The sequence below is a fragment of the Grampus griseus genome (assembly GCF_964374135.1).
Source record: "Grampus griseus genome assembly, chromosome: 20".
Taxonomy (NCBI): Eukaryota; Metazoa; Chordata; class Mammalia; order Artiodactyla; family Delphinidae; genus Grampus; species Grampus griseus.
In genome coordinates, this window is record NC_139014.1 from 57988398 (window position 1) to 58015818 (window position 27421).

Genomic DNA, 27421 nt, shown 5'->3' on the forward strand with positions numbered 1-27421 from the left:
GAGAGAAGAGGGCTCGGGGCTCTCCTGGTATAAAGGAAATGGCACGAGGAACAAGAGAGGAGCGTTCAACCCAGTTTTCAACCTCTGCTGCACACCAGAGCTGGAAAACCAGCGGTCATCAGTCCCGTGGAGGGCACAAAACTTAAGTTTAAGGACACAAAACTTAAGTTTGCTCCCCAAATAGGCTCTCTTGGTAAAATTAATTTTCCCTTTGAAAATTATTAACTTACCTCCTAAAAAACATGACCACCAGGACTTCACACTAGAAAACCCAACCAAAAGTTCAAGGAGAATGGTAGTAACTTTGAGTCACCCTCACTCTATCTGTGACCTCAACCCTGCCCCAGAAGCCCCATCTCTGTGCCATGGATTAACTACTCCCAAAGGCACACCTGACTCCTCTCAGCTGTCCTACTTCAACCTGGCAGCTGCAGCACAAAGATGTTCAAAGGAGAGGCAAAAAAAAAAACCCTCTGGTTAAGAACCAACCTCCAGGGACTTCCATAGTGGTTCACTGGTTAAGACTCCACCCTTCCACTGCAGGGGGCATGGGTCTGATCTCTGGTGGGGAACTAAGATCCCCCATGCCGCACAGCGCAGCCAAAAAAAAAAAAAAAAAAAAAAGCCAACCTCCATAGCCTTTATTGAGAATGAAGAGCCATGGGCTGATATGAATTATTACATCTTCCTACAGCTGTTTCCTTTTAAATATTTATCTTGGCAAACACCACCACTGTTTTTTACAACTTATTTTAATTGTGTGACTATTAAGCAAACCAAACCGTAAAATCAGCTCTCAGTGCTGAAATTTATGTGATTCATAGACCAGAGCTTATTAAAAAGAAATCCAACAAGTGCAAACTAGCCTCATGAGTGCCCCACACCATCTCTAGGCAGGTGTGAAGGCTTTTCACTATTACTGCCTGTGGCTTCCAAGCTTCCACAGTGTGTAGCGTAAAAAAAGAACAGAATCTACCCATTTCCCTGTGATTTTTTTTTTTCTTCTTAACAATCCTGATGAGTGAAAACCGGATGTCAGGGATGCTACAGTCCTAAAGGGGGTGGCAGAAGCTCTGACTCTCAAACAGGATCGGTGCCCTGGAAGATTTAGGATCAAGGTCTGAGGGAAGGACTTAATCATGGGACTTCGAAGAGCCAGGAGGTATCCTGCATATTTGCTACCAAGGTCCTTCTTGATTTGGATCATGGAACTGCTTTGAGACTCCAGTAGAAGCCCTCCCTCCAAAAATGCACTTACACACAAATATTTATATAAAATTTCAGGGGGTTCAAGGACACCCCTGAGCCTATCCACAGATCTCCTAGGGGTCCATAAGCCTTCAGTTATTACTACTTTCACTGTTACCACTCAAGCTGCCCTCATTTCTCTCCTTTTTACAGTAGCCAACTAACTCATCTCCCACTCCCTCTACACAGCAGGCAGAGTGACAGCAATCCTGTTAAAACCTAATCAGATCGTGTTACTTCTCTGCTCAACATAACCCACTAGCTTCCCATTTCACCTGCAATAAAACCCAACATCTTTACAGTGGTTTACAAGACATGATCTATCTCCAGATCCCCTGCTGAGCTCATCTCCAGTTCTACTCAGCCTTAACTCCTGCTGCTCTAGACACACCCATCTCCTTGTGATCCCTCAACAGGACAGACACCTGCTGCTCTGTGCTGTGCAGCCTTTTCTTGCTGTCCCCTCTCCAACTGGCTCTCTCCTTCATTCCTTCAAGTGTACTCAACCGTCACTTTGTCAGCGAGGCCTTCCTAACCACTGTATTTAAAACTGCAACCCCCATTCTGCCCTCCCTGACACCTCCTGTCCTCCTTTCTTTTTCTCCATAACACCCATCATCATTTCACACAGTATGCATTTTCCTTACTGTTTATTATCTTTCTCCCATGCTAACCTGTTAGCTGCAGGAGGGCAGGGATTTCCGTCTGTTTTGCCTCACGGCTGTACTCCAGTTCCTGGAATAGTGTCTAACCCAGAGCAGGCACTCAATGAACACTTGACTGATTGATGACTAGCTTAAACTCTGCAGTGCCACGAATGTGTCCAGGCTGGGAACAGGCGGGAATGTACATTTACTGAAATACCTCCAAGGGACAAGCAGTTTACAAGTTAATATATGTCATCTCATTTAATTGTCATACACAATCCTAAGAGGTATGCAAGTTAATATGTGTCATCTCGTTTAATTGTCACACACAATCCTAAGAGGTATTTTTATCCCCATTTCACCATGCAAACTAAGCCCCAGAGAAATTAAGAAAATAAAGAGAGGTTACACAGCCAGTGGTGGAACATAATTCAAACCTAAGTCTGTGTGACTCCAAAGCCCTGCTATTCCCACCACACATCACCTCCTTCCTCTTGGTGGCAGTTCCCACTTCCCTAAGGAACTGCAACTGCCAGCTTCACACCTCCTTCCACTTTACAGCTAGGGTCTGAGTCAAAGATCATTAGGGGTTCGTTGGAGCTCTAATCAAGCAAAACACTTACAGCCTGAGCCTTTTTGCACATTTACATCCAACATTGTCAAAGATACAATGTAATGAACATCCTGCTGAGGGAAGTTTATTACTTTTAGAGAGTCATTCATTCATTCATTCCATTCACTCATAGGTTTCATTCATGTATTCATAAATACTTGCCTAGTGCCTACTATGCACCCGCTACTGTTCTAGGCACTGAGGATAAAAAGATGCACGAGGCACAGATGTCACCCTTCACCAACAGGTTTGAAGTCTCAGGTGGTGCTGTCCAACAGAAGTATAACACGGGCCATTTGCAGTTGTATATTCTCCTGTCACCACATTTTCAAAAAGTAAACAGTTAAAATTTATTAGAATATTTTTATTGAACCCAACATATCCAAAATATCGCTTCAACATGCAATCAACATAAAAATATTATTAAAGAGATATCTTACAGTCTTTTTTTGTTTGATAACATCTTCAAAATCAGTTTGTACTTTACACTTACAGCACATCTTAATTTGGATATTTTTTTAAATTGAAGTGTAGTTGATTTACAACCTTGTGTTAGTTTTAGGTGTACAGCAAAGTGATTCAGTTATACATGAGCATATATCCTTTTTTTTTTTTTTTTTCGGTACGCGGGCCTCTCACTGTTGTGGCCTCTCCAGTTGCGGAGCACAGGCTCCGGACGCGCAGGCTCAGCAGCCATGGCTCACAGGCCTAGCCGCTCCGCGGCATGTGGGATCTTCCCGGACCAGGGCACGAACCCGTGTCCCCTGCATCGGCAGGCGGACTCTCAACCACTGTGCCACCAGGGAAGCCCCATATATCCTTTTTTTCATGTTCTTTTCCATTATAGGTTATTACGAGATATTGAATAGAGTTCCCTGTGCTATACAGTAGGTCCTTCTTGCTTATCTACTTTATATATAGTAGTGTATATGTTAACCCCAAACTCCTAATTTATCCCTCCCCCGAGCACATCTCAATTTGGACTGGCCACATTTCAAGAGCTCAATAGCCACATGTGGCTAAATGACAGCAACTGACAGCACAGGGCTGGGGGAAAAGACAGATGCAGTCAAGGTGACTTTCAAAACACCATAGTAAATGCAGTGACAGAGATTTTGTTCAGGATCACTCAACCGAGGGAGTTCGGATTTGAGCCTCCAGTGACCTTCCAACCCCAGACCTGTTCATGCTGCCGCACATCAAAGACACTGCCCACTTCAAGCAGTGGCCTCATTGCTGGCCTCAACCAACCAAACTTAATATATCCAAAATAAAATTCATCCTCATACCTCAAATACCTCCTCCTGCTCTCTCATTTTCTATTTCAGCTGATGGCACCATTATCTATATGTTCATTCAAGTCATCTTCATTACATCTTTAGACAAAAGGTTACTTTCTCTAGAAGATAATTTAAAATCTAAATGCTGGGACTTCCCTGGTGGCGCAGTGGTTAAGAATCCGCCTGCCAGTGCAGGGGACAAGGGTTCGAGCCCTGGTCCAGGAAGATCCCACATGCCACAGAACAACTAAGCCCATGCACCACAACTACTGAGCCAGGGCACCTAAAGCCCGTGCTCTGCAACGAGAAGCCACCCGCTCGCCACAACTAGAGAAAGCCCACGCGCAGCAACAAAGACCCAAAGCAGCCAAAAATAAATAAATAAATAAATTTTAAAAATAAAATAAGCTTATAAAAAAATCTAAATGCTTATCCAAAAATGCACCTTCCTCTCCACCCCAACTAACCAAGCTTGCTCAGGCCACTTTCATCTCTCACATGGGCTGTCACAAGAACCTTTTTCTTACCCAGTTTTATTGAGATATAATTGACATTCAGCACTGTGTAAGTTTAAGGTGTATGGCATAATGGTTTGATACAGATAAAATAAAAAGCAAAAAAGAAAAAATTTCCTTAAAAACATGAACCTCTTCACGAATTTGCATGTCATTCTTGTGCAGGAGAGCCATGCTAATCTCTGTATGGGTCCATTTTAGTTTAAGTTTTGCCCAAGCCAGCAATGAAAACCTTTTAATTGGTTCCCTTACTATTTCGTAAGGCCCTTCAAAGCTCTCCATCCCCTACATAACAAAGCCCATGATCTTTTTCACATAGCAAAGAATTCCCTCCAGGGTGTGAGCTTTGCTTCTCTAACAATGCCCAGCTGTTTACCTTTTCTAGACCCTGAACAAGTTCTCTCACCTCCTCTGAGCCTGCAATTCTTTTGTACTTTGGTTGGTTGGTTGGTTTTTTTGGCCGGGTCCCAAGGCTTGGGGGATCTTAATTCCCCCATCAGGGACTGAACCGGCCCCACCACTGAAAGCGCCCAGTCCTAACCACTGGATCGCCAGGTGTAAAAACAGCCATCCTAATCTCTCAAAAAGTTGACCTGAGGTTTAAAAGAAATATACTTTAAACAATACACAATCAAGGGTTCTCTGTACCCATTACTCCTTTATATATATTTATAAATATTATATATAATATTTATATATTACTCTATCTAGTACCCCTTTCCAATTAAATAACATTTATTGAATACTTACTATGTGCTAGGCACTTTGCGGGACACAAGACAATGGAAATACAGAAAAATAGATTGAATAACGCGACCTTTGCCTTACCCAAGCTCATCACAACATAGTTTCTCAACCAGTACCTTTAATAACTAGATAATCTCTAAAGTTAAGAGCAAATCACAGGGGCACTTCCCTGGTGGCGCAGTGGTTAGGAATCCGCCTGCCAATGCAGGGGACACGGGTTCAAGCCCTCGTCCGGGAAGATCCCACATGCCGGCGAGCAACTAAGCCTGTGCACCACAACTACTGAACCTGCGCTCTAGAGCCTGTGAGCCACAACTGAGCCCGAGTGCCACAACTACTGAAGCCCATGCGCCTAGAACCCATGCTCCGCAACAAGAGAAGCCACCGCAATGAGAAGCCCAAGCACGGCAACTAAGAGTAGTCCCCACTCACCGCAACTAGAGAACGCCCACGTGCAGCAACAACCCAACACGGCCAAAAATAATAAATTTAAAAAACAAAGAGCAAATCAGGGTGTCCCCACCGTTCCTTCAGGCGCCGCCTCATCCCAGCATCTGGGCTTTCTCCTGATGGGTAAACACCTCCGCCACGCCCCAATACAGAGTCTTAGGCCTCTCCCGGGGAACCTGACTACCGCCCACGTGGCAGGCGCGGGGCGGGGACTTGAGGCGCCTCTGGAGCCAGGACCTCTGCGCCTGCGCGCTGCGGCCAGCGCAAGGACCCGGATTTAAAGAGACAGACGTTACAACCTTGGTGGCTGCGCGCGGCCTGTGGGTGCCTGGCCCTAGGCCTGAGGTGGAGCCGGAGCCGGGAAGGCAGGTGAAGGACGGCGCGGCTGGGCTGGGCGGGGGGGAGAAAGGCAGCCCGGGCTCCGAGGCTGGGGCGGCTGGGAGCCAGCCTCCTGACCTCCTCCTCCGCCCGCCCGGGGAGCCCCAGGGCACACCCTCCGTGACGTGGCGGCCCCCGGGGAGCTCCACCGGCCTGCGCCGAGGCAGGGTGCCCCCGGCTGCCGCAGGACTGCTCTGGCTGGATCTGCCCATCCGCCGCGCTGAAGTCGATGGGCTTCGGAGGGACCTCGGGAGCCTTTCTCTTCCCGCCGCGTCCGGGCTGTGTCCTGGAGGCTCCTCCTGCCCGAATCGAGGGATTCGCTTCCCCGTCCCCTCCCGGTGTCCCCGCTGTTCGCCCCGGGCAGTAGTAGCCCGTGCCCACTCCCGAAAGCGTCGCGGGGAGGCCCTCCGGCAAAAGCTGTCGCGGGGCTTTCACTTCCCGGCCCGGTTGCGTTCAGGCCTCAGTGGTTTCCTTTTCGGCTCCCTTTGATGAAATGCTGAGCGGCGGCTCTGGGGACTGTGAGCCAGGCGGGGTTCCTCACAGCGGCTTTGTGCCTTGTGGCCCAGCGCCTCCTGGGCCCTGCGGAGGGTCGGGCGCTGCGAGGGAGGTCCTCTCTTGTCGGCTCCTGTGGTCCCGGCGGGGGGGCGGGAGGGGAGGGCTTCGTTACTCGCCCTCCAAGGAAGGTGGTGAACCTTGTTCTGAGCGCCTCTTACGGGCCTACCGTGCTTTCCCGTACCTCACCTTTGTGGTTCCTCAACTTCTGGGGGTTATAGAGACCTTTGTGAGTTTCCTGAAAATCATGACTGTCTGTCCCCCCACAAAATGTACAATGCTGAATGTGCACCTTTTTGTATACATTTTCAGGGAGTTCAGAGCCTTCCCCCCATGGACTTATTTTAATTTTCCCAGCCATCCCGTGAGGTAGGTATTATTTTCTCTGTCTTAGAAATAAGAAAACAGACTCAGGGGAATTAAAGGAAATTCTCAAAGATAACATAGTCCTTGAACTGTATGGTCACACTTGTGCTCCCGTCTCTATTCCCAGTTACCTGCTGTCCTCTGCATCATGTTGCAGTACAGTAAGTAAAGCCTGCTTTCCATTATCACCCAATAGCAATTTCACTACAAAGGTGGGTGCAGGCTGAAAACAATGTCCAGTCTGTTTAAAGTTGGAACTGCGAGGATACTTCAGAAAATATGGATATAAGAAGGTGGGGGATGCCATGTGGATATGATACCTGTTTCCATTCGGGTTGATTGATCAGTTCCTCTGATTCTTGCTGTTTCAGCTACTTCAGCATTTCCCAATTCAAGCTGCTGAATTATAACCAGGCTAGTTTCACATAGGGAGCTTCAGCTTAAAGGATAACTGCTTCATTGATTTTGAGGGCTTTATTCTTGTGACAACTCTTTGAGTCAGGTACTATTATTATCCACATTTTACAGTTGAGGAAATTGAGGAACTGAGAGGTTAAGTAACCTACCAAGGTCATACAGCCAATGAGCTAGGATTTGAAACCAGGCAGTCTGGTTTTAGGCTCCATTTAATTGCCTCTCAAAATAGGGCTTCTGATTAAATCGCACATCTATATAGTGGCTTAATTATTTTCTGAGGACGGCATATATTTTATATTTCACATTAAAAACTTTATGAACATAATGTAGTGGGTTTTGTTTTGTTTTGTTTGCCGCACCACACAACTTGTGGGATCTCAGTTCCTCAGCCAGGGTTTGAACCCTGGCCACTGCAGTAAAAGTGCAGAGTCCTAACCACTAGACCACCAGGGAACTCTCAGTGTAATTTTTCTTGATGATTAAAAAGAAACTTTAGGGTCTTATTATTCTTAAGGCTCACCATCCATTTTAAGGATTAGGGGCTGCTGGTGGCCTGAGAGAAGGTTTTGTGTTATTTGGAGTCTCTTGATTGTGATTTACTAGATACACATGTATACATTAGATAATTGAACATCCTTTTGCAAACTGAATTTTCCTGTATTGGAACTCTGAATCAAGTAGGCAATAAATCTTTCATACCTGGTCTTCCCTGGTGGTCCAGTGGTTAAGACTCTGAGCTTCCACTTTAGGGGGTGCAGGTCCGATCCTGGATGGGGGAACTAAGATCCCACGTGCTGTGCTGCACAGCCGGAAGAAAAAAAAATCTTTCATACTTTGGGAAATGTTTGATTGGTCAGCATGGATTGTGTTAGGATGTCTGCCTTTGAGGGAATTAGAAGCCTACCTCCTCGTTTATAACTCACTTTTCTGCCTCTCACCCTTTCATGCAGCTGTATGACTTTGGCTTTTAAGATCCTCTTACCACCAACTCTCCGTGCGCTCAGCCAGAAAGAACTGTGCCTATTCCGAGAACAACATCACTGGCCTGACATAAGACAGTTCAGCCGGTGGTCGGAAACAGTTCTTCATGGACACCACCTCCTCCAGAGAAGAAAGCCTGTTGTGTCATTCCAGGAAAGCAATCTAAGACCACGTGCCACCTGCCTTGTTTTCTTGCCAGGGTCGCATGTGGGAGTCTGCAGTGGCCCCTGTGAGATGGCAGAGCAACGGTTCTGTGTGGACTATGCCAAGCGTGGCACAGCCGGCTGCAAAAAATGCAAGGAAAAGATTGTAAAGGGGGTGTGCCGAATCGGCAAAGTGGTGCCCAATCCCTTTTCAGAGTCAGGGGGCGATATGAAAGAGTGGTACCACATTAAGTGCATGTTTGAGAAACTGGAGCGGGCCCGGGCCACCACAAAAAAAATTGAGGACCTCACAGAGCTGGAAGGCTGGGAAGAGCTGGAAGATAATGAGAAAGAACAGATAATCCAGCACATTGCAGGTGGGATGGAGAATACTGCTTTCTCATCTTATTGGTGCTGAGAAGAAAAGGGATGAGAGTAGAGCCCAATTTCTTTCTTCCTGTTTGTCTTTCTGTCTTTGTTTTAATTTTTGGTTCAGAAATAACTTCAAACTCACAGAAGAGTTGCAAGAATAAAAATAATACAAAGAATGCTCATATTCACCTTTTTTTTTTTTTTTTTTGGCCACACCACGTGGCTTGTGGGATCTTAGTTCCCCAACCACAGATTGAACCCGGGTCCTCAGCAGTGAGAGCGCAGAATCCTAACCGCTGGACCACTGGGGAATTCCCTCAGATTTACCTATTGTTAACATTTTGCTCTCACGTGTGTGCGCTCTCACACTCTCTCTTACTCTCACCTTCCACACACACTTTTTTTTTCCTGAACCATTTGAGCATACGTTATGGCTCTTTGCTTTTAAATACTTCAATGTGTTTATCTTAAGAATAAGGATATCTTGACCATAATACACCTATCAACCAGTAAATTTATCATGATATAATACTTTAATCCACCATCTGTATTCTAGTTTTGTCAGTTGATCAGATAATTTACAGCTTTTCTCTCCCTTCAGTATGGAATCCTAATCTAAGATCGGGTATTTCATTTAGTTGTCATTTCTGGCCTCCTTTAATCTGGAACATTGCCATGGTCTTTTTCTTTTATGACATTGACATTTTTGAAGAATAGAGTACCTACCACTACACCCTTTTATCCATCAACTTATTATCTGTATGAACTCATAGATTACTACTTTTTCCTGGTGGCTTATAATTGTACTGTATTAATTTGGTACTAAATTGTCCCATATTTGGCCAGTTGAGAGCCCCTTTAAGCTAGTTTCTGTCCTCAATGCCCAAATCACATTTTTAAAAACGTTTTAAAGTACTTCCTTATTCTCTGGCATAACAGTATGCTTGCTCTTAGGCTTACCTTGTATGTATCCTATCTTATCCCTGGAATCAGCCATTTCTCTGGAGTCCTTATTCCTGTTAGTGGGGAAATGGCATAAGAAACCAAAATCTAGATGTTCCATGTCCTGGGTGCCATGAGGTGTCCTTGCTTTTAAGCCCTTTCAGCAGACAGAACTAGAAAATATATGTTCGTATGTACGCAAAAACATATACAGATATATATGTGCACATACGTGCATATTCACATGTATGCATATTTTAGAAATCTTATACTGATACTTACAAATCCAATTTGTACTTCCTGACCTTCAGTGTCTTCATCTATAAAGTAATATTCATATCTTCAATTAAGTTTAGTTCTGGTCACTGTAGGAGTACTCTAAAATGGGCATCTATCTTTGTTCTTTGAGAGGAAAAGAGATTTCTGGGAGAGAAAACTACTCATACATTTTTTTCTCAAGCTCCCCTCCTGCCCTGCCTGGCCTTAGCCATTGGCCTCAGCCTTTGACCCATCTCATTCAGAGGAAGAAAAACATGAGGTAGAAGTAAACTGTCAGCTCAAATAACTCAGCAGCTGGAAGGTTTTTCCTACTTATACCAAATCAACATGCTCTGTTTATCCATCTTCATTTTGCTTTCTTGGTTATCTATAAATTGGGGCTAATTCCATAAGCTGAGGTCGCCACATTTTATCTGTTGAGACGTGATTTCTGATTTCCTCCAAATAATCTGGAGATTATTATATGTGGGATAAGGGGTGGACAGTGTCGATGAAAATTTAAGTTACTAATGAAAATAAAGAGTAACTGAGTCTTTTGTCCCCAGGACACCCTCTCCCTAATAACCTATTACTCACTACCTCCACTTTAGAAGACCAGCCAGCCAGTAGTCAGCATTGGGTTAATACCATGGTAGTAACTTACCTAGCCAGGCTGTGAGAGCAGTTGATAGATTCTTTAGAAGCTTTCTCAGGGATCTTTCACTGAAGGATATTTTCCCTTCTTTTGGGGTCCTACAGATCTGTCTTCCAAGGCAGCAAACACACCAAAGAAGAAAGCTGTTGTCCAGGCTAAGTTGACAGCCACTGGCCAGGTGACATCTCCAGTGAAAGGTGCCTCATTTGTCACCAATACCAATCCCCGGAAATTTTCTGGCTTTTCAGGTAAGATAGATCAGCGTTACCTGAGCTGTTACAGTCCTCCTTTTAATTTGGTATCCTATTTGGGACTCTGGTTAAGAGTGAACATTCTGGGGGCTTCCCTGGTGGCGCAGTGGTTGAGAGTCTGCCTGCCGATGCAGGGGACACGGGTTCGTGCCCTGGTCTGGGAAGATCCCACATGCCGCGGAGCGGCTGAGCCTGTGAGCCATGGCCGCTGGGCCTGTGTGTCGAGCCTGTGCTCCACAACGGGAGAGGCCACAACAGTGAGAGGCCCACATACCGCAAAAAAAAAAAAAGAGTGAACATTCTGTGCTATCTAGCCTCCTTAATACGGTGACCCTTGAACAACATGGGCATTAGGGGCTCTAAACCCTCTCTACACAGTTGAAAATTTATAGTCTACCCTCCTTATCCCATGTTTCTCCATATCCATTGTTCTACCATACCCTCAGTTTGCATCCATGGATTCAATCAACTGCAGATTGTATAGTACTTATTTGCTGTTGAAAAAAATCTGTGTGTAAGTGGACCCATGCAGTTCAAATCTGTGTTGTTGAAGGGTCAAATGTAATTTGCTTCCATCTGAGCAGAGAGGTAATGGCTAATGCTCATTGCCCCACTTGTATAGCATTTCTTTGTATATTTTAATCTCTGCTGCAGCAAAAAGATGTTTGTTTTGTCAAGACTTTTTCCCCTTGAAGTAGTTTACCTGGATCAGACATAACCTGCCCTTTACTTCCTTTTTTTTTGATAATGGAAGAATCTTGAGAAATTGCATGCCTAAACTTGCCCAAACTGGAGATGAAAGTAGAGAAGAAGGGAGATGTCCTGCATGGCCTTGTGTAGCAGATAGCGTTGGGCTGGGGGCTTTTACATACACGGTTTCATTTGTTTTTCATTAAACTTTGGGAAGTACTTGTATTAGGCCCATTTTATGAATGAGAAAGCCAATGCTCCGCATCGTTATGGAGTTAGTATTTACACTGAAGTCTGTTTAACTCCAGCACCTGTGGTCTTTTACCCTACAACCTGTTACTTCTTTTATATGGAGACATTCTTGTGACTGCCTCAGCTAAAGAAAATAAAGTCAAAACACATGGGCTCAGAAGTTGTTTGAGGAGGTTGCTTCTATAATGAGTGAAAGAAGCCGGGACTTGAGGTCAGAAGACCTGGGTCCTGTCTGAGCCTCTGTGGCGTCATCTGTGAAGTGGGAATGGCAACACCTGCCTTGATCCCACAGTGTCTCACAAGGAATAAAGGAGATAAAATTGCAAAAACAGTGTCTGACTCTGGGATTTTTTATTATTTTAAAACTCCGAGGTTTGCTTGGTTTTTGTCTAGTGGTAGGCCAAAGATAGAAATATGGAAGAGTCCAGGTGACAGTAAGGGCAGTGTGTTTCTGGAAGGGTCCTGGTTCTAGGGGGCGAATTTGGGAGAAATGAGGTGTTCTAGTTCTTACAAGCTGCTGAACAGTGACATTTTGGAGATTTTGTCCCCTAAAATCCTCTTTAGACTCCGGGTTAGAGATGAGGATAGATTTATAATTTACAGAGCCCAGGCAAGAAGACACTTATATCAGCAGACAGCTTGCTAATGGCTTTGCTGCAAGCTTGCAGAATGAAATTTACTTTGTAAATGGTCACAAGGAGGTAAAAGAGGATCAACTCAAAAGAGTTGTACAGTTATTTGGGGTGTCTGGAGGAAAGACCTACTTTTTGTTTTTATGATAAGAAAGAAAAGAAAGTGGTGTGGGGTTGGGTGGGAGTGGCAAGGAGCTGGGAATGTCTTCTCTCCTCTGGCCTTGGTCTCCTCATCAATAAGAAGAGATTAAACTAGATAATTTTTAAGTCTTCTTCCAGTTCTGACAATCTGCAGTAGCAATGGTTTCAGATTGACTAACGAGTCCCCTGATTTCTTCCCCCTTTCTGATCCCAACTTTTCTGGGTTCAGCTTTGCAAGTGCTCTGAGATTGTCCTGACCACTCTTGGCATGAAAACGGCCCTTATTCTTCTGTGAAGCAATCATATAAAGGGATGCACATCAGCGGGTCTTCTGCTTCAGTGTGAGGCTGTCGTTTCTTTACTATTAACAGCTGTGAGATTTGGGGAGATCACTTGACCTCTCCTTTTTTACCCATAAAATGGGTATAATATCTACGCCCAAAGGGCTCATTTTGGGAGATTAAGTGAAGCTACATATGTATAGAGCACCAGCAGAGTGTCTATTAGTTTCCCTTTCTTCCTTCTCAGCAAGGCAAAATGAAACATCTATGCTGTCTGTCTTCTCTTTTCCTCTTCCCAACAGCGAAGCCCAACAACTCTGGGGAAGCCCACTCAATACCTACCCCTAAGACAAGTCTGTCCTCAAGCAAATGTGACCCTAAGCACAAGGATTGTCTGCTACGTGAGTTTCGGAAGTTGTGTGCCATGGTGGCTGAAAATCCTAGCTACAACACGAAGACCCAGATCATCCAGGACTTCCTTCAGAAAGGCTCAGCAGGAGGTGGGGCCTCGAGCATCCTGGATGGGCTTCTTCTCTAAAGAGCTCAGAGTCGTGGCCGCTTCATGGACATGTGAACTGTACAGTTGCACGGGGCCTCACGCTTGGTTTAATGCTCTGCTATTGCCATCTTGAAATTCTTAACACTTTTGAACAAAGAGACCACATTTTCATTTTGTACTGGGCCCCACGAAGTGTGTAGCCAGTGCTGCTCCAAACATGTGGCATCTTTCTTCCTCCCTTATTCTGCCCCCCAGGAGGCCAGAAGAACCTATCCCATTTGACCAAGAGGAAAATTCACTATCCTGCATGTTTGATTAGATTTTTATGAACCACTTGCACAGCTTGGGGATAGAATCTTCCAACTGTGTTTCTTTCATTCATCTAACAAATGATCATTGAGCTTCTGTAATGTGCTCATCACTGGGGACACTACAGTGAAAGACATGGCTCTGCCATGCAGGAGTTCATCCAGGGGCTAGAAGGGAGGCACACCACCAGCCACCCAACGCCACGGCCTTTGCTGCCATAGTGAAATGCACACCCTACCCTGTGGTCCCGTCACGGCAAGGGCAGCAATGTAGACATCTCTTTTGGTTCCTTGAGGTTATGTATTTATTTGTTTAAGCTCCATTTCTCAAGAAGGGTTTCTTTCTTCTGTCTCCTACAGATGGTTTCCACGGTGACGTGTACCTAACAGTGAAGCTGCTGCTGCCGGGTGTTATTAAGAGTGTTTACAACTTGAATGATAAGCAGATTGTGAAGCTTTTCAGCCGCATTTTTAACTGCAACTCAGATGATATGGCACGAGACCTAGAGCAGGTCAGAGGAAGGGGAGGGTAGGTGGATTCCAGGTGGGGTTCTGCCTAGCCAAGCACCCGTACCCTCTTTTTTCTGGCGGAGCACATACTGTTTTAGGAAACTGAAACCCACTTGAGCAAGCTTTCATTATGAGAGGAGCTGAATGGGAGGCTACAGCTGTTAGTTTCACAAGGTTCTGAGGACTGAACTTATACTGCTGCTGCACCCGAGAGGCCTAGACCTCGAGGGGCTGGATCTGAGACTTCCCACTATCTCTCCAGGGGCTCTTATTCTAGACCCTGGCTTTTTCTGGCTTTTTTTCCCCTATAACTTGGGCTTACCATTCAGTTTTGGTTTGTTCATGACTCCAGCTGTGGCACAGTGGAAAGTTTCTATCCAAACATCCCCATTATCTGATGACCATATCTGTCTCTTAGTTCAGATTCTAACAGGCCTGAAATTGGCTTGGCCCTGGATTAGTTCCTGCATCACTTCTCAGCTAAGGCAGGTGGCCAGATCCTGTGGTGGATGGAGGTACCCTTTCCATGAGCTGTGGGTGGGACAGATTCTTAAGAAGTGAGGTCAATATGTGTGAGTTGGGGATAGGAGCGGTGATTGAAATCTCTGATTCACCCTTTAGTCCTGGGGACTCAGGGGTTACACTTGGCCACTCTGGGGTTGCTGCAGTGGCATTTTGGTTTTTGGAGACAGGGTGACGTGTCAGAGACAATCAGAGTCTTCTTTGAGCAGAGCAAGTCTTTCCCCCCAGCTGCCAAGAGCCTTCTTACCATCCAGGAGGTGGATGAATTCCTCCTGCGGCTCTCCAAGCTCACCAAGGAGGACGAGCAGCAACAGGCCCTGCAGGACATCGCCTCCAGGTGGGGATGGGCCTGGGGGATGGAATCACTAGGGAAGGAAGGTTTGGGAGTGCAGAGCTTTTCAAAGACCAAGTTGAATGTGCCTCATCCCTCTAGGTGTACAGCCAATGACCTTAAGTGCATCATCAGGTTGATCAAACATGATCTGAAGATGAACTCAGGTGCAAAACATGTGTAAGTACCGGGTGCTCTGATAGTTGAAGCTGCCCACTTTCTTTGTTGTCAGCTGGTGTCAGGACTTTGGAGCCCTGATTTGGTTTTGAATCCTGATTCTCCCTTCTTCCTTCCTGTGGGACCCATCACTTGACCTAGCTCAGCCTCCATTTTCTCATACGTTAAATGGAGATAACAGTACCTTTTCACAGAGTTATCACAATCAAACATATGGAATATGTTCAATAATTATGGTATGAGTTGCTTGCCCATTCCAGCCCCCTCTTTGCTGGCAGCATCCATGTAGCACAGTATCTCAAAAGAGCTGAGTTTTCCAAGAGCTTTTTCTCCTGTGAAAATCTTTAGGCAATAGAACATAACTCCTTCCCCATATATTGGGAGCCCTCCTCTCTCTGAGGACAGACTGCTATCCAAAGCATTAAGGTCAAAGGCAGTGGTTTTTGTTTCCTTGCTCCTGTTGGCCTTGGCAGGTTAGATGCCCTAGACCCTAATGCCTATGAAGCCTTCAAAGCCTCGCGCAACCTGCACGATGTGGTGGAGCGGGTCCTCCGCAACGAGCAGGAGGTGAAGAAGGAGCCAGGCCGGAAACGAGCTCTGAGTGTCCAGGCCTCACTGATGACCCCGGTGCAGCCCATGCTGGTAAGGACGCTGCTCTGGCCCTGCTTTCTACTCCTATCCAAGGTTACTGTCCTTACCCGTGAGATCTGATAGGTAGGGTACGATGTTGACAGCCTGTGCAAGTTGGCTGGAGGAGTTTGGGGAAGGAAGAGTAGAGATGCAGAGGTTGTTTCTCATGGAAGAGTAAAGGCAGAGGAGGAGACGGCGTGACCTGGTGGAAAGGCCTGAGATCTAGGCCCGGCTCGGCCATCAGCAAGCTGTAGAATCTTAGGTGAGTTCCTTAGCCTCTCTTGGTCCTTAGTTTTCTTATGGGAATGAAGTCTGAAGCGTCTACCTAGAGCAGTTCACCTGTCATCTTTCCTGAAGTCAGGTGGATGTATGAAGTAACTCCTGTTTCTGTGACCTGCCTCAGAGTAGCTCTGAGAATTGGTGACAGAGCCAGGCTTCCTATGCCAGGGTGACTTGGGTCTCCTTTTTTTCTGGAAAGAGAGGAAGCTTAAGGAATGAAGACCAGCTCTTCTTGGGCCTCTGCTCATTTCATGAGAAATGAGATTTCCTTTCTGGCATGGGTTTTCTTATGCATCAGGACTGTCCACATCTGCTGCCATGCCTGCTGTGAGAGCCTTTGCATTGTTTCAGTGGGGTGCGCTGCTTTGTATGAAACGGTCTTGTGTGTTTTACTGAAGTCTTGGTCTAGGGTTCTGTGTTTGGGACAGGGAAGTATTCTGTGGGACAGCCAGCACCAAAATAGTGAAATCTCCACTTGAGGGACCGGTCCCCTCCATTATGGCCTTTCTGACTTTTGTAAGAATTCTATCTGGAGTCTCTTCTACAGCCTGTCATTTGAAGAGTGGCATGGGTTATACAGCTTACTGGTTAACCACCCAGGCTTTGGAGTTGGGCCTAGATTCACATCTCATTTCTGCCCTTTACTAGCTATGTAACCAAAAATGGGCATTTAACCTCTGTGAACTTCAGCTTTTTCATTCATAAAGCGAAAACAACAATATTTATGGCATAAGATACAACATTGAGGATGAAATGAAATTTTGTGTATGATCTGACACATAGAAATACCTCCAAGATGATAGTCATTGTTGTTTGAGTCAGGACAGCACAGGTATGTCAGTAAGCACTCCTGTGTCATGTCCTGTCCTAGGGATTCCTGATCACTGCCATCCTGCCAGCCTCACTGTCACCTGCATACTTTAATCTTACCTCTGCGTACCCCCTGTGCTGAGATAACTGTGTGTTCAGTAATAAGCCAGAGGCCCTACAAGACCCTAAATTATTATTGAGAAAAAAATCAAATGCTGTTTCAGTGGAATTGTATTTGCTCTACAATGGATTGCATTCATATATTCCTCAAAATGCAAGCTCCTGTGTCAATTTCGGTGGTGCTTTTATTGTTGGAATATGACACTGCCCAGCCTTTTCCATTCCCATCACCTCTTCGGCAGCCTGCCCTAGGGGTATGCTCTGGCTGTTGGTCCCTGGGACCTGGGCTCTGGGCTGTCCTTGCTGAGCAGCCCCTCTTGGAAGAGCACCTGTAAGTCTCCAGGCTTTTCTTTCCCTACCTCAAGGCCGAGGCCTGCAAGTCCATCGAGTACGCGATGAAGAAGTGTCCGAATGGCATGTTCTCTGAGATCAAGTATGATGGGGAGCGAGTCCAGGTGCATAAGAACGGGGACCACTTCAGCTACTTCAGCCGCAGTCTCAAGCCAGTCCTGCCGCACAAGGTACAGGTCCCTTCCTTTCCACTGGGACTCTTTCACTTCCTGCCTCTAAGAATCTCTAAGCCAATGTTCCATAGCCATTCCAGCTCTGGTGTAAAATAGGGTCTATTTTGTATTTGTTGAATGAAAGAATGAATGCATGTATTCCGTTTTGGACTCTTCCAATAATGAGGGGCTGCTCAGTAGGGACAGCCAAAGAGCGCAGGCGGGTCAGTCAGCACAGAGCCTGTGGGCAATGATGCCAGCTGTGATTCCGGGACAGCGAGCTCAGCTGGTGAGCCACGTGCAGTGCTTGTCTTCTGCGTTTCTGGGTCCTGTGTGCTCCCCCCTAGCTAAGTCATGGCTCAGGTACAAAGGGCCAAAGGGCTGTCATTCATTAATTTGTTCAACAAATATTTATCAAGTGTTTAGTATATTCTGGTTGCTGTTTAGGTAGTGGGCATCCAGCATTTAAAAAAAAAAAAAAAGAGTGGAAGTTCTGCCCCTCCAGAAGCTTACGTTCAGATGTAAACATAATCCCACAAGGATTTCTGGGAGCCCAGAATCCTGCCCTCAATCAGAGGGCATTGAGAACCTCACCCCTCAGCCCTTCTTAGCTCCCGGGGCCTCTGGGAGCTTTTGGGGGTGTCCAGGGAAAAGCAGTGGAAACATCTGGCTCCAGTAGCTGGAGGGTAGGTAAACCTCTTGTTCTTGTTCCCCCTTCTGAAGTCTTAGCTCAGACTTCGCTTCTCAGAGCCCCAGGAGAGGAGACGTGGTATGGGGCTCTCATCTTTACCTCAGCCTCCCCCGCCTGCTAGAGCACTGGGCAATCAGACCGTTTGGTTTGGGTGTTCTGGAAAGCTGAGCACAACCTCCCCGTGAGCATTAGTGTGGGCTCACTTGCTCCGTGGGGAGGGCTCACAGTCAAACTGCTGAGGAACAGCTCCTGGTGAGCTTGTTCTAGGGACACCTCCTGCTTCTTAGGAAGGCATTTGAGCACAGCTTTCCAGACTGGGAGCCGTTTCTCTGCTCTCCCTTACCAGAGTTTCATTCATCCCTCTCTCCCTTTTGCTTTGGTTCATGAAGGGCTGGATCCCGGATGGAAGCAGAGTGGGATGGATGTGCAGGCCTTTCCTGTACCCCCTCCAAGCTTCTGAGGCAGTGATGGCCTAAGTGCCCTGCCCAGGGGAGGACTGGACCACAGTAATGCTCCCTGGATTGCCTTCGTGGCCTTACTCGGCAAGGGCCACCATGGGTTACAGTGGGACCTCTTCCTGTAGGACTGTAAACACTAAGGCTCTGCCTTTCATAGGAAAAAAATCCAATTCCAAACATCCTTTTCTTCCTCATTCTGAAGATGGCTATGGGTTCAGAGCTCCCACTCAGAGAAGAAGCTCCTCACATTTCATTGCTCCTCCTGAGGGGATTCATTTCTTCCCTTCCATCTTTTTTCCAACTGGTCCGTTCTCCTGCACAAATCTCTGCCTGCCCACCTTCCCTCCCTCCATTCCATGTTCGTCTGCCCCCGACCCTCATTTTCACTCTCAGTTTCTTCCTTTTTCCTGCAAATTCTCCTCTGCAGCCAATGGAAAATGACCTCAACATGGGCTGACCTCTTCCTGGGTCTGGGCAGAGGTCCCGAAACATAGCTGATTCTTCTTGTCTAGGTGGCTGCCGAGGCCTAGGTCTATTCTGCACATTAGCTCGACTTGCACATGTTGGTGTTCTGTGTTCCTTCTGGGGCCTGACTCCCTCCCTGACTCCCTCCCCTTCTGCCTCCAGGTGGCCCACTTTAAGGACTACATCCCCCAGGCTTTCCCCGGGGGCCACAGCATGATCTTGGACTCTGAGGTGCTCCTGATCGACAACAAGAAAGGCAAACCACTGCCCTTTGGGACTCTGGGAGTGCACAAGGTACTGGCTCAGGGCCAGATGTGCAAGAGTGAGTGTGTGCACATGTGTGTGCTGTCAGTCTGACTGGAGAGGAATGTATCACTTACTTAGGATCAAGCTTATCTTCATCTCTGAACTGGTTCTGAATTTAGCCCTGAGTTTAAATGTGTTTTTGTGTTTTGCATAAAAAAAGAGCTAGTAGTGGCAACTAACTTATAATTGGGTCAGTCTCTATTCAGGACCATCTGTCAAGTGCCCTTATGGCCCAGGGACTTCACAGCACAAATAGGCCTTTTGTATCAGATGCTTCAGAGGGTCTCTGGAAGTGGACTGGTACTCCCCATTTTTCATGCCCTCTTATTTTTGTCCCTTACGTACCTACTACCTCATTTTCCCTTACAGAAAGCTGCCTTCCAGGATGCTAATGTCTGCCTGTTTGTTTTTGATTGTATCTACTTCAATGATGTCAGCTTGATGGATAGGTGAGGAATCTATTTTTGATTCCTGGGTGGGGAGGTGAGGGCTTCAGATTGGACAGGAGGGAGGAGAAGTGGCTGGAGCTGGTGCCTCTTTGTGCCCAGGAGCTGCAGCGGGAGGGAGCTGAGAGCCAGCACAGTTGCTACACAGCTCCACATTCAATGTTACGAAGAGCTGATGTGTTGACCAGGTCTCGGCTCTGAATGCTTAAGTCACAGAGGAAACTCAACCACCCACAGCAAAATGGATTGTTGATGAGATACAGACTATGAGCACAGTAGGGTTTCAGTTTATCTTCAGCAGCACCTACGGGTACATGAGGCAGATAGTTTTCAGCTCAGAGGTTTTGTTTTTGGAAGAGCCCGACAACAGGAAGCTTGTGATTGTCGGTGTTCTGTGGCTGGGGCCTTCTTAGGGATAACTAGCAGTCTTGACTTAGCTGCATCCAGTTCTTGACCCTGAGAAACCGTTTTGGCCCCTTCCTCCCTTAGAGAGGCATCCCGGCCCCCACCCTCCACACCAGCCTTGAGCGTGGAAGGGGAAGGAGATAGAAGGGAGAAAGAACTGCGGGGGTAGGAGTTGGGGTTTGGGCTTCAGGTCCTGAGCCCTGTCAGCTTGCTCACCCAAGCACCAGCCCACCTGGGGCCTGGGGTGAAGCAGGGTGCAGAAAATGAGAGTCGGAGTTATTTTTCAAATGGGACCAGGAGTTATACAGTCTGTGTGGGATGATGAGGTAGAGACAGGAACTACAACAATTAAGTGGCTCTGTGCCATGGCCTATAACTGTCTGTCTTTGGTCCCAGTGGAGCCCTTGTCACCCTGGGCAGGCAGAACTGTTAGACATGAGGGCCCTAAGCCATGGCAAACCCTGAAGCTGAAGTTCATTGTTGTGCCCCTTCCCTCCTCGGAACTCCTCAAGGGGGTGGGAGGATCCTGGCCTGAACTCAGTTCTCCTGTCCCCCTCAGGCCTCTGTTTGAGCGGCGGAAGTTTCTTCACGATAACATGGTTGAAATTCCCAACCGGATCATGTTCTCAGAAATGAAGCAAGTCGCAGTGAGTGAATCCCACCCTAGGCAGTGTCCTAGTGGTTTGAAAGCAGGGCAGAGAGCCCCTTGGGTCAGATGTGACTGGGAGAATGAGTCTTAATTATTTGCTTATGAGGGAAGCTGATGAGTATACAGGCATACCTTGGAGATATTGTGGGTTTGGTTCTAGACAATAAAGCAGTATCACAATAAAATAAGTCATATGAATTTTTTGGTTTCCCAGTGCATAGAAACATTATGTTAATACTATAGTCTATTAAGTGTGTAATAGCATTATGTCTAAAAAAACAATGTGCGTACCTTAATTAAAAATACTAAAAAATGCTCACCATCATCTGACAACACAGGGTTGCCACAACCTTCAGTTTGTAAAAAACACAGTATCTGCAGAGTGCAACAAAGCAAAGCACAGGAAGACAAGGTCTGCCTGTATTTGTCTACCAATCTCCACCTGGGAGGGCAGGGCATGAAGCATCCTTCCCAGGTGGGCTCCCAGTATCTCTGAGCTGCAGCAGCTCTCTGGTTGGTCGCTGCTCTGCTAGCGCTTTTGTTCCTTCTATTCAAGTCAGGGTGTTTCTAGCAGACGCTTTGCTAGTGTGTGAAAAGGAACTCCCCTCTTCCTCACTCCCAGAGCCCTTCTCTGTTCTCATACCAACCTCAGCGTCTCTCCTGTTATCCCTCAGAAAGCTTCTGACTTGGCTGACATGATCAACCGGGTGATCCAAGAGGGGTTGGAAGGGCTGGTGCTGAAGGACATGAAGGTAAGACGGTCACATCCTTTGCTTTCTCCTGCAGAGCCCTCCCCTGAGCCTTTCCAGTCCTGGCCAGGAGGTGGCGGTGGTGGTCTGAGGTGTTTGGGGGTGAGTGCTGGGGGGCGTCTTTCCAGAGTTCTGGATCCTAGAGGATGGGTTTATGTATGTCTCCCTTAGTGCCTGGAGCAGAGCAGGCTGGGCACTGTGACAGATCCAGTATGTCGCGTAAAGAGGTAAAAAGCCCACCCTCATAGAATGTCCATTCTAGTTTGTGGTCTCTCTTGCTTCCCCTCAGGGTACATATGAGCCTGGAAAGCGTCATTGGCTGAAAGTGAAGAAGGACTATTTGAACGAGGGGGCCATGGCTGACACAGCTGACCTGGTGGTGCTTGGGGCCTTCTATGGGCAAGGGAGCAAAGGTCAGGGTGGCCTCTGGCCCCTGGGATGGTACTTCTTTGAAAGGTACCACTCAAGGAATAGGCAGGCCTTTTTGCTGGCTTGGTCTGCTACCGTGGCCAGTCATGATTTCCAAAGCTCTGGGATTAGGGGCCCCAACCTCACCCATGCTACGTCAGGCAGGGACATTGAGAGCTGCGGACCTGGTAAGGGAGAGATCAGGCAAGAGTACCCTGTGCTAGCCTGGCACAAAGAAGCTCACCACCAACTATTTCTTCAGGGACTGGCAGCTTTCTCCTCAGGGAAAATCTCCATTTCCTGACTGGAGAGGAAGCTGGGGTCTGAAGAACTAGTACTGGTAGGCATCTTTCTGTGTGCCAGGCTCTATTCAATTCCTTTTACTCCACCAGAGCCCAACATTAGGTGTAATTATCCCTAATTCACTGAAGAGCAAATTGAGACTCAAAAAGGTTAAACTTACACAGCTAGTAAGGGGTAGATCCAGGAGGTGATCTCTGGCACTCTGATGCCAAGGCCTGGGCCCTTTCCTCCAGCAGGCTGCCCCTCACAGGGCACGAGGGGGTGGCAGACATGCCCCCCCGCCCCGAGTTTATTTAGTCCCTCCTCCGCACAGGTGGCATGATGTCCATCTTCCTCATGGGCTGCTATGACCCGAGTAGCCAGAAGTGGTGCACAGTCACCAAGTGTGCAGGAGGCCACGATGACGCGACGCTCGCCCGCCTACAGAAGGAACTGGACATGGTGAAGATCAGCAAGGTGAGGAGGGGACCTGGGGGCCCTGGCCTCTGGACTGGCAATCATTCCTGAGACAGGCAGTGTTATGGGGGCTGCAGGTATCATTTATCTGTTTCCACAGAAAAGAGAGCTGCTGCTTGGCCATAGGAGCAGTATTAGGCCCTTAAGTTCTTTGAGTACCTACCTTGTGGAAACTGGCCTGCATGCCCTCCAGGCCACACCATCTCTGGGCAGGGAGGATCCCAAGGGGTGAGGGTCAGCCTTTTGTGATAAGTCACCTGTTCTCACAAGCCCGTGACCAAGAAGGGGTTTAAGTCTCATTTTGGCAACAGCCCAGGACTGTACCTTTTCTCCTCTAGGATCCCAGCAAGATACCCAGCTGGCTGAAAGTCAATAAGATCTACTATCCTGACTTCATCGTTCCAGACCCTAAGGTATTAGTCCAGGGCCTGGGGTCCTCCAGCCCCAAAACTGAGCCTGTACATTCTCTAGTGCCCCAGAGACGTCACCTCGGCCTCACTGACAGTCCACCCAGGGTGGGGCTCTGGACTGTTTAGCCAAGTGACAGGCACAGGGATGACCAGTCAACGCTGAGGAGTCATCCTCAATAGAGAAAGGGACTGCCCATCCTCTAGGCACAGAGGGTCTGCTCTAGAAGTGACCTGGGCCCACCCCTTCCTGCACTGACAGAGAAACTGAGGCCCAGAGAAGAAACGAGACTACCCTAAGGTCACACAGCATCAGTAGCAACAGTGGGACTTGAATTCATCTCCTTCCTGTTAGCCACTGCTTTTTTGACTTTAACTTGTTCTGTATTGCTTTTAACTGGTTGGGAGGTATTTTCTACTTAACCAGGGAGTGACCTGACTTACTCCTGACAGAAAGCTGCGGTGTGGGAGATCACAGGGGCTGAATTCTCGAAATCTGAGGCACACACAGCTGATGGGATCTCCATCCGTTTCCCTCGCTGCACCCGAATCCGTGATGATAAGGACTGGAAGTCTGCCACTAACCTCCCCCAACTCAAGGTGCCACCTCCTGGGCTGTGTGTGTGTCCTGTACCCCACTGTCCCAGCCTTGGAACCGAGGGCACCTGGCCTCCTGCGTCCTCTGTCTTCTCCTTTCCCCGCTGCACTGAGATGGGCAAGGAAGGCAGTTATCAGAAAGGGAGACCAAGCCGTGGCAGGGCCAGGAGCAGCAGCACTGGGCCTCCACCCACATCTCCCGCTAGAGAGCCCTACCTTCACCGGGCCCCGTGGGCAGCCCTGGGTCCCGGTGAAGGAGAGCTCCTGGCTCACGGCTTCCTGTGGAGGACCTGGCCCCAGGCTGCACTCTCTACGTTGCGGAAAAGAACTGGGGAACAGAACAGTGATCTGTGCTGATTACTCCAGAAACAGGGCCAGAGCTAGAAAAGTACCAAGGAAGCCAGCCACTTTTCCCTGTTATGTGTCTGTTTCCCCTCATTGTTCCTCAGTCACCTAAAACGTACCACACAGACTGCCTGAGGCCAGTGGCTGGGAAGGGAGTGATACACCAACATTCTCTCCCCTCCTCAGGAACTGTACCAGCTCTCCAAGGAGCGGGCGGCTTTCACCATAGTGGCTGGAGATGAGGGGAACTCCACTACAGGGGGCAGCAGCGGAGAGAACGAGGGCATCTCAGGGCCAGCTGTGTCTCACGAGGCCCCGAGAACCTCCCCCAAGCAGCCCTCCGCCAGTGCCAAGAAGGCAGGAGGGAAGCTGAGTAGCTCCAACAGCAAAGGCGGTAAGGAGAAGGGTAGGGGCTGGGGTGATGAAGAATGGACACGAGGGCAGAGACCAAGGACAAGGACCCAGTCTCACACTCCAGCCCTGAGGTCATGGATTCTCTGTCCACTGCAGCTGACGTTGGCTGCATTCCTGCTGTGTGTCCACCCATGGGCCAGAAATTGTTCTGCTGGGCATCCTCCTGCTCTGTAAATATGAATGACAGGACCCCGGGAGAGCCCCTCAGAGCCGGGGATAAGCCACCTCTGAGCTAAAGGCTCAGCGTACAGCCCTTACTTCCTGTCTCACCCACGGTCACAGCAGAGGAAGGGCCCAGCCCTTCTCTGTGCCCCCCTGACTTCAGGGACCATTATCCGCTCCCCTGCCCTCTTCTTGGTTCTCATCCTGAGCTCTCTCCTGCAGGCAACAAGCTGGCTGCAAAGCCTTCCCCTGTGAAAGTGGGAGAGAAGCGGAAGGCTCCTGATGAGACCCCATGCCAAGCAAAGGTGAGGGAAAGAAGAGCAGTGCCCTCCGGGGGGTGGGGAGCCTTGTGTGCCCAACCCTCTGCACTTGGACTCTGAGAGACAAGCGAAGGTGTTATCAGGACTAACTGCCAACCCCTGCCCTCCTGCATCTGCTCCTGGCCGCGGGCTGGGCTGGCAGTGCTGCGGCTCCACCCTGTGCCCTCTTGTTGCCTTGCAGAGGCGGCCGGCCAGCAAGCAGAGAGGAAGGAGCGCTGTGCCAGCAGGCAGGCGATAGAGCAGCCAGCCCAGCCGAGAGGCTGCAGGGACCCAGCCGGCTGCCGGCCCCAAGTCACAATTGACATTAAAGGGGAGAAAGCCCAGTCTGGGTGTGGGAGTGCAGTAGTGTGAGTTTGTGAACAGGGCCAGCCAGCGAGGAGCGGGAGAGGGCACTGGCTTGGTGACCGTCTTCTTCCCTCTCGTACTCCCTTGTTAGTCTTTGGTTTGACAGCAGCTATTGAGCGTCTACTGAGGCCAGTGACTCGGTTCAGCCCTGGGGGAGCTGATGCCCCAAAGGGCAGATAAAGAACTCGACATCTGGTCACTACACGGTGATTGTGCCACCCCAGCCCAGGAGTCAGCACAGAGGTCTGGGAACTCAGGCCCTGAACCCAGTCCCCAGAGCACCTATACGACCTTTCCGTCTTTTCCCTGCCTGAAGCCTGGAGTCCGCATGCAGTCACGAGCCGGGCTCCTGGTCCCTTGGTCAGCTAGTGCACACACAGTGGACTGCTTGATCAAGCAGCATCGCTGCGTCTGAGCGCCACTGGCCCTGCCCAACAGCCCCTGGATGGTTCTTGGAGACGCGTACTTTCCAAGTCCCCAGTGTAGGGACCCATCTCCTCGCCCTTCTCTTCTTCTAGGCAAGGATGGAAGGGCGTGTCAGTCCTATGTAATCTGGAGTGGCTGGAGGATCGGGGTTTTGATGCCTTTACCTTTCCTTCAGTAAACTCTTTCCCCTCGTGTCCTGACCGCTAGGCTCCCTGTCTCTGGCTTTTGTTCTAACCTCCCTCCTCGCTGGTCTCCGCTCCCTGGGCGGAGAGCCATCTGCCCCAGCACAGTCCAGCCCTGCTCCGGGCCTGCCCTGACCACAGTGCATTTGCAGGTGCTGCTGGACATCTTCACCGGGGTGCGGCTCTACCTGCCGCCCTCCACGCCAGACTTCAGCCGTCTCCGACGCTACTTTGTGGCATTCGATGGGGACCTGGCGCAGGAATTTGACGTGGCCTCAGCCACACATGTGCTGGGTAGTAGGGACAAGAACCCTGAGGCCCAGCAGGTGTCCCCGGAGTGGATCTGGGCCTGTATCCGGAAACGGAGACTGGTAGCTCCCTGCTAGGACTGCTGCCTGCCCTCGCCCTCTGGCTGTGCTCTCCCCACTGCACTACTCCTGGACAGGGCAGGCAGGCACAGGACAGAACCTGGGGGAACAGGCTTTCTTCTCCAAGCTGTGCATCTTCCAGAACCCACCAACCATGCATGGTCTCTTCCAGACTGGTTAGTTGCTGTGGGTACCACCAGTGAAGTCAGTTTCTCCTGCTGGTTTACATAGGTCTTTCAGATCTGGGTGCTGGTTTTGACCTCTTTTTTTTTTTCTTTAAAAAGCAGCTTTTAAAAAAACAAAAACAAAAAAGCCAGGAACTATCTTGGAGTTATGTATGTCCTTCCCCCGACACCCCCAATAATTCTCCTAGTGATTAAGGAGTGAAGGGAAGGCCGGCTGTTGAAGCTCTGTCCACAGAGCCCGTCCTGGCGGCAGTCTTTTCTCCCTTACCTGCCCCTTCTACTTCCAGGCTCATTTTAAAGTTGTATTTAAAAGAAAGACTGTCCCCAGAAATGCTTATAATTGGCAAAACTTGTATTCAGCCTGGCCGCCAGGAATGAAGTCTCACTTGAAAGAAAACAAAATGGGCTTTGTCTTTGTGCTCTCCTATTACAGTGTGTGGGCCCCTGTGTGAAGGGAGGGAACCATGATCAGGTAGGAAGGAAAGGGAGGTTGTTTGGGCTACTCCTCGGGGGGATAAAGGGCTCCAGGAGGATCTGCCTCCCCCAAATCTGGAAACAAGTGGAGCGGCTGGGCCCGTGAGCCATGGCCGCTGAGCCTGCGCGTCCAGAGCCTGTGCTCGGCAACGGGAGAGGCCACGACAGTGAGAGGCCCGCGTACCGCAAAAACAAAAAAAAGACTGCTCTTTAAAGACCCACCTGAGGACAAATCTACACAGCCTGCTTAGAAAGAATGGCTCCTGCACCGCCTGAGGCTGATTTATTTGAATAAAAGGGAAACAATTTAGCATGGACGAGTGCCGTTCAATAGAACTTTTTATGGCATTGGAAGCACCC

At 48.5% G+C, this 27421-nt stretch overlaps 1 protein-coding gene across 4 annotated transcripts; it reads left to right on the plus strand.

The window, feature by feature from the left end:
* The first annotated feature begins 5798 nt into the window (after positions 1–5798).
* Positions 5799–27378, plus strand: LIG3 (DNA ligase 3). 4 transcript variants are annotated; one of them, XM_082679807.1, is made up of 21 exons: positions 5799–5869; positions 6747–6799; positions 8164–8714; positions 10669–10812; positions 13114–13311; positions 13979–14130; positions 14821–14987; positions 15084–15161; positions 15632–15800; positions 17363–17518; positions 19277–19408; positions 19790–19869; positions 20831–20918; positions 21595–21672; positions 21959–22082; positions 22694–22836; positions 23175–23249; positions 23697–23843; positions 24372–24579; positions 24984–25066; positions 26187–27378. In XM_082679807.1, the coding sequence occupies exons 3-21, from the start codon at positions 8168–8170 to the stop codon at positions 26418–26420; spliced, it is 3003 nt and encodes a 1000-aa protein (XP_082535933.1). In that variant the 5' UTR covers positions 5799–5869; positions 6747–6799; positions 8164–8167; the 3' UTR covers positions 26421–27378. The 4 variants fall into 4 exon arrangements, with proteins under 4 accessions (XP_082535933.1, XP_082535931.1, XP_082535932.1 ...); XM_082679805.1 differs by having other exon boundaries at positions 5815–5869; positions 6743–6799; XM_082679806.1 differs by lacking the exons at positions 5799–5869; positions 26187–27378 and adding an exon at positions 25263–26156 and having other exon boundaries at positions 6577–6799.
* Positions 27379–27421: the final 43 nt, after the last annotated feature.

Coding starts and splice junctions, on each gene's coding strand:
- LIG3 (XM_082679804.1), top strand. CDS start 6,678: ATGACTGTCTGTCCCCCCACAAAATGTACAATGCTGAATGTGCACCTT. Junction 10,813..13,113: donor GAAATTTTCTGGCTTTTCAG/GTAAGATAGATC, acceptor TCTTCCCAACAG/CGAAGCCCAACAACTCTGGG. Junction 25,067..26,186: donor AGACCCCATGCCAAGCAAAG/GTGAGGGAAAGA, acceptor GTGCATTTGCAG/GTGCTGCTGGACATCTTCAC.